This window comes from Octopus bimaculoides, chromosome 5, assembly GCF_001194135.2.
Source record: "Octopus bimaculoides isolate UCB-OBI-ISO-001 chromosome 5, ASM119413v2, whole genome shotgun sequence".
NCBI classification, from domain to species: domain Eukaryota; kingdom Metazoa; phylum Mollusca; class Cephalopoda; order Octopoda; family Octopodidae; genus Octopus; species Octopus bimaculoides.
Genome location: NC_068985.1, coordinates 25,562,139 through 25,569,595, shown reverse-complemented (window position 1 = coordinate 25,569,595; position 7,457 = coordinate 25,562,139). Strand labels below are relative to the sequence as shown.

The window sequence follows — 7,457 nt, the reverse complement described above, 5'->3', positions numbered from 1 at the left end:
TTAAATGTGACTGACCCCTAAGGGTGGATGTTGTTCTCCTGGGGCTAAAAGCAACAGTAACATCCACCCTTAGGGGTCAGCCACATTTAAATGGCAAATATACTTCACTATATATATATATATATATATATATATATGGTTTCTGGAAACAACATATGACATGACACACAAGGCCTGTGTACTTGTGTATGAGTGTGTGTCTGTGTAGATGTGAGACTGTATTGCCATGCATGTGTGTACTCTTGCATGGGTAGATGATGTATATGTATGGGGTGCATGAAAGGCATATACTGAAGGACTTGCTGCCATTCTGGAACTATGGAAGTGTATATAAACTTAACATTGAAGGCAAATGTTTGCCTAAGCTGAAGTTATTTAAACTGATGCTATAAAACTATCATAACAACTAACTTATTGTTTCAGCTCACTTTATGAGATTAACCACAGACTGTTTGTGCTTTAGATGCTATTGTTTTTGTCATTGTTGTTGTTGTTGCTGAAGGGACGGTATGACCAGCACTAACCTCCTCTCATCAGCTGTTGATCTATTGTCTCTGAACATCATCCTGCCTCACACATTTTCACCTATTCTGCCATACCAATGATACTGAACATAATTTGAATAGTTGGAATATGTTATGGCATACATACCACAAAGCTTGACATTTTTGCTGAGAATGCCAAGGAGGTGATTTGACTGCATTATGCAATCTAGCGAATTGCATTGCATAATAATGGCAATCAGTTTACTGAAACAAGTGTATGTTTATAAAGCTTAAAGTACCAGTTATGATTTCTGTGTTGATTATTCCCATAACACAGCTTGAATTCCACACATTAACCTGTCCAGAGATATGATAACCTTTACTTATGAAACCGAGCGTAGGAGTGGAGTGGGTAACTTTCTACAGAGTCTATAAACCTTTGGCTATATGTCATACTTGCTAGCACATTTCTATATTATATGTGTTTATGTGTGTATGTGTGTAGGAACATATATATATATGTATATGTACACAAACGTGTGTGTGTGTGCATGTATATATATATATATATACTCTTTTTCTTTTATTTGGTAGTTAAATGGTAGTGCCATAAAGCTGGATGTGGTTGGTCAGGATGACAGTGCATCATTCTTTGGTATCAATTCAAATACTAATTCTGTCTATGTGCTAAAAAGTGTCTCACAGGAATCAAAAGAAGTCTACAGAGTAAGTACAATGTATACATTACTCATTTTTATCTGTGTTATCTTATCTTATTCCATATCAACATCTAAAATCAAATGAAGATTCTGTTCATTATATTTCTATTAAAATATTTTTAGCCACCACAGGTTTTCATCCTTTTTTTTTTTTTTTTAAACTGTTTTAGTCTGGTTTAAAGGTCTCTCTGCCCAGGGTCTTTAGAGATCCTGAAAATCAGTCTTCTGAATAACTGAAAGTTGCTAGCTGCAAGCAGAACATGGGCAAGGAGGAATCTAGATGGCTGGAATTCTGAAGAGGAAGAACTGTGAACCACATTTTTAGTATGGAGCCTAATAGTGGAAGGACACAATGTGGGGGATGGGAGGACAGATGAGAGACTTAGGTGGGTTAGTGTGAAATGGCATAAAATCAGCCAGCTCTGGGAAGTAGAGGCTATTATAGTAGAGTTAGAAGTGACAGTAAGAAGAGAGGATATCTGTAGGTAAAGATAAGACGATTGGTAAACCACTTTGAGCTAATCATTTAGATAGCTTTTCAAAACATAATACACTCACACTAAGTATACAAGAATTGCGAGCAAATCTTTTTATTATCAAAATTCATTTTTTTTTTTAAATAGAAATATTAATATTTTTAAGTCTCTCTAAAGGAGACTACAGCAGCGATACTGGATATTAATAATATCGCCAAGCCAACATGGCAGTCCAAAAAATAGGACAAATGCTGCTATTGATTAACTCCAAGAGGCCATCGCCTCTAGCTAGCTATGTGACACATGAATCTGTGTCCATTATAACCTTCGAACAGGGGAGGTCAGCCGAGCAGATAGGATAACAACAAACGGATGCTCTTCTGTGACATTACTAATAAGTCAATTATATTTTTTCTTTTAGGTAAACTAGAGCAAGTACAATTATATACCTTGCTCAAGGGCTCAGTACAATGCTTAGTGAGTGAAAAGGAAACTGCAATCCTTTAGTCTGAGATTCAATACTACTATTAAGTTTCATAGCAATTATGTTGCTAATTCATTTATAAATCCCTAATTTATTTTATCTTTTATTTGTTCAGATCTTCTACATGAGACATATTGATTTTTAGTTTTGTCCATTTTCAAAATGTTCACATTGAAATTAAAATTTTCCTTGATAAATTTAGATGAAAATCACTTGTTAAGCTATGTTCCTTACACGATCTTAATGAAAAAATGATTTATAATAGTCAATTCCTTTTAATTCTTGATTATTTTTTAACATTAATTTGAAACAGATAGACAATCTAGAAATATTTCAAACACAAAAGATCGTGAAAGTGGCTTAATTATAGTATTTTGTTTTGTTTTTATTAATCATCCGAAAGTCTCACTCACAACATACTAAAACATTTTGCCCACATTGTCTCTACACTCTAACTATTCTATTTCTACAATAACATTCTTTGCTGCTCTGTATTAGCTAGTTACATAGCCCCTTTAACCAGGCCCACTTGAGACAGGTATTCAAACTGAACATCAAGTCTCACCTGTCTCAGAGGGTCTGTGAAGGCAATATGATTAACGATGGCCTCAGCCATTTGTCTCAACATTAATGTAGTCAACCATTGCCTCACATACAGTTAACTATTTACCTCAAAATACAGTTACTAGTAGACTTAATGATTTTGACTCATTTTCTTATTTTGCTTTTATATAATTCTTAATAAACTGATATGTAATGATCTTTTTTAGCTAAATATCCGTGTTCGCAATATCAACCCCAATTGTGAACAATTTAAAATACTGACAATTAACATTGAAAGAAACCAGTTTGGACCTCAGTGGGAAGTTACTCCTCCATTTTTGACTACTGTTTATGAAGACCATTCACTCAACACACCAGTATATACTCTAAGCGCAACAGATAGAGATCAGGTATGTACACTTTGGTTGCTTTATTTCCATTTCAGGGATGTTTTCCAAGAAGGTGTTTTTACAAGCTGTGTTTGTGGTTTACCTCAGGTCTGTCTTAATCCTGCATGTTTAATTATTAAAGGTGTTTCATCCTAAACTATTCCATCTTTTCAAGGCTTGTATTATCCAGTGTGTATTTATTACATAATGGATAAGGTATTGAATTACTAATTCAAACTTATAAGTTCATATCTACTTCAAGTGTTTCTTTCTAATAATCCACAACTTAGTTCAGCTAATTGCAAAAGATAATTGATGATTTTGTTGTTGCTTATCCCCAGATCACCCCAAATTGAGCAGACTTATAGCCAAAGATATTCTTGCCATTTTCACCCCATCTCTTTAGGAGTGTCAAGAACCACATTATCTATTGCATTCTTTCTTTCTTTAAGACAGATCTGAATTAAGGGATACTTGGCTGCTAATTCTAGCAAGTCAAGAATCATATAGAGACTCCTGCATTGTCTTATAGAGCCTGACTCATTGATTCACAGTGAAGAATAGTTATGTCTTCTGGAAGCGGTACATGTAAAAGACTTAATATATATTACTAAAAAGGAATTCATTTCTACTTGAGGGGAATGCTTGTCTATTACATTACCAAGACAATTAGTCAATAGTATGTAATAACTATTCTACAGATGTGGAAACTGTTCCCAATTGAATCACACTAGCTTGAGAAGTGATGAAAGTCCAATCTGTTTGTAAATAAATAGACTTATCTTATTGTACTGAAATATTTAATTGACTACTTCTAATCAATATAATTCTCTACAGAATAAGTTTATCATTAAATCTTTTATGATAAACTTTTGAAGTCAGTTTTATTTCTCAAAGAAGTTACATGTATGTCATTCAGAATTAAAATATCCATATGTGCAGACATGGCTGTGTAGATAAGAAGTTTGCTTCACAATTACATGGTTATGGGGGGGGGGGTACCTTTCCACTGTACAATACCTTGGACAAGTGCCTTCTACTGTTGCATAGGGCAACTGATACTTTGTAAGAGAATTTGGTGGATGGAAATTGGACACACATGTCCACACACACACACACACACACACACACACACACACACACGCACACATGCCCACACATGCACACACACATACACACACACACAACATACACAACATACACAACACACACACATGTAATGTACAAGGGGCTGAAGACAACAACATGTGATTTAATGTTGGTAAATTCCAAGTCCTCCACTATCAACTTACAAATAAAAATGCACTGCAACTAAGATACACTGGAGCAAGAATGATTGTAATTCTAGTGTTACAAGAAGTCCATGAACTGGCCATAAATATGAGCAGTGATGCATTGTTTCATGTACATGTCACTATAATAATCATATGTATATGTAGATGATTGACCAGATGGATTCAGAAAACTTTCAGAACAAGAGACCAGAAAACATACTGATCTTGTGGAGGACATTCATCTTTAGCTAATGTAAAATTAACTGAGGAAATGAAAGCAATGCAATGCTGTTGTTCCAGGAGAATCACCTCAATGCAACAGATGAGAGACTGAAACAATTAAACTCTATTTTCTGGAGGGAAAGTTGGGAAAGATATGTAGTGATATTGTTGGTATTCCATCGTTTACGACGTCAAGGGTTCCAGTTGATCCGATCAACGGAACAGCCTGCTCGTGAAATTAATGTGCAAGTGGCTGAGCATTCCACAGACACGTGTACCCTTAACGTAGTTCTCGGGGATATTCAGTGTGACACAGTGTGACAAGGCTGACCCTTTGAATTACAGGCACAACAGAAACAGGAAGTAAGAGCGAGAGAAAGAGTGGTGAAAGAGTACAGCAGGGTTCGCCACCATCCCCTGCTGAAGCCTCGTGGAGCTTTAGGTGTTTTCGCTTAATAAACACTCACAATGCCCGGTCTGGGAATCGAAACCGCGATCCTATGACCGCGAGTCTGCTGCCCTAACCACTAGGCCATTGTGCTTCCAATGTAGTGATATAAGTATGGAAGATCCTCTCATCAAACTTTGACATTGAAAACTCCAGAAATCCTCAAACAGGATGCCACTGCATGGTGTCAAAGGTACCACCTTCACTAGCTACAGTTAGGACCAGATGTTGTAATAGTTTAGGGTTCAGTGGTCAACAGCTCTTCAGTATTCTGCCCCCAAACTCAAGAGATCTATGTGCTGTGGACATGGATGTTTTTAAGAGATGACTAGACATCCTACCATCTGAGATTTCAGATGAACCTACTTCATGGTAAGAAGCACAAGTGAGGACAGCAACATTAAACTCCCTCATTCACCAAAAGCCAATCACAGAGGGAGGGTTTGTAAAAATGTAGCAACGACAATGACAATGCACCAGCATAGTCATAGCTTGCAGGCTGAAATAGGTAAGAGTATAGAGCGTATGTGTGTGTGTGTGTGTGTGTGTGTGTGTTCATGCACGTGCATCTCCTATTAATCCAAGGAGGCAGGTGCACTTTCACACACATATACACACGACAGAGTTTCCGCCCTACCAAATTCCCTCACTAGGTTTTGGTTAGCCCAAGGCTATAGCAGAAGACATTTGCTCAAGGTACCATGTAGTGGGACTAAACCAAAAATCACATGGTTGAGAAACGAACTTCTTATCCCCACAACCATATATATATATATATATATATATATATATATATAGGGAGATGTACTTGCATAGCAAGTGACCTGATCTGAGATCGTGTGCTAGAACAAAAACTATTGCAGTGTGGAAGACGTTTGTAAGCCATTTAAAAACACACAAAGATCGTTAGATTCACTTCAACGGTTAAATTTAATTTGCCAAAATATTTTCGTTGCTTTGAGACCATGACCTGTTCACTGACAAAATTCTGTGCTGCATCTATATATATATATATATATATATCGGACTGGAGCCTGGTGTTGCCATCCGGTTTCACCAGTCCTCAGTCAAATCGTCCAACCCATGCTAGCATGGAAAGCGGACGTTAAACGATGATGATGATGATGATGATATATATATATGTCCTAATTTGTGTATGTGTGTGTATTTATGAATTATCTTTTTCAATGAATTATATATTTGACTCTATTTCAGCCACCCAACAACCAGATTCTGTACAAAATCATTGATAAATATAACATATTTTATATAGACGAAATAAGTGGCAAAATTTTCACCAGGGTTCCTTTCGGGAATAATCGTACAATAAGCCAATTTGAAGTAAGTCAGTCCTTTTCACAATACATTTTGCTTTATGGTATTTATGTTCTCTGTATTTCAATTGTAATATAAATACTTAAAAACAATAGTTCTCATTTTATTTTATTATTATTCTTCACTAACAGCAGTTTACCTTTTAAAATGTTTATATCCTTAAATTGTAGCTTACTGTTAGTGCAGAAGAAAAAGGGTTAGTTTCACCCAAAGAAATTTCAAGTAAACTGACAATCACCGTCATCAGGAATTTATTCGTACCACAATTCGTGAATGTTCCCTATGAAGTTAGATTAACACCAAGTTCTTCAGTTGGCGACTTAGTTTTCAGAGCTTCTGCAACTGATGCTGATTCTTATGTAAGTAATTACCATTTTATTATTCCTTTCAGATATCTTTTGAGCGATTTTGGTCTTTTTTTAGAAGAAACATATGTTGTTGTAAATTTATGATAACCAGACTTACATCATCAGGGACAGATAACTCTTATGCTTGTTGAGTATGTGTGTATCCATCTTCAAAATGGTCAAGGTAACCAAGTATTATTGGTGCCACATATATAGTTAGCATAAAGGTATGTCTGTGTACATGTGTAAGTTTAATTTGGTATGATTAACTCCACGCTACTCTTTTTCAAGATATTTACGCATGTTAACATGTAAAAATTTGAATTTCAACTTATCTATATTTATAAAACTGAGAATGTGTGTCTGTCTGTGTGTATGTGTGCATCACTAAGATCTGAGAATCTATATATATAAAACTGAGAATGTGTGTGTGTATGTGAGTGTCTCTGCCTGTCTGTGTGTATGTGTCCATCACTAAAACTTAAGGACCATCCAACCGATTTCATTCAAATTTTACACATGCCTTACTCAGGGGCCATGGAGTGTCACGGTTAGAAAAAATGTTCAACTCCTTGCCTAATGAAAGCCCAGAGCAATCTCTTAGACTGTTTTGGTATTACGTGTCAAACATGAAACAATAACATCTCTATTGTAATGTGATATAATAGCTTCATTATCATATGGTTTCACTTTTAATACTTTCATTTTTATTAATTTCACTATGTATATATATAT

General features: G+C 35.6%; 1 protein-coding gene across 1 annotated transcript in view; it reads left to right on the top strand.

Annotated features, from left to right (window-relative positions):
* Positions 1 to 7,457, top strand: part of LOC106874390 (uncharacterized) — a 280,957-nt gene that overhangs the window by 155,881 nt on the left and 117,619 nt on the right. Inside the window, exons 82-85 of the mRNA XM_052968226.1 lie at positions 1,080 to 1,211; positions 2,935 to 3,117; positions 6,256 to 6,381; positions 6,546 to 6,734. Coding sequence (XP_052824186.1) covers positions 1,080 to 1,211; positions 2,935 to 3,117; positions 6,256 to 6,381; positions 6,546 to 6,734 — 630 coding nt within the window. The remainder of the gene's footprint in view (positions 1 to 1,079; positions 1,212 to 2,934; positions 3,118 to 6,255; positions 6,382 to 6,545; positions 6,735 to 7,457) is intronic.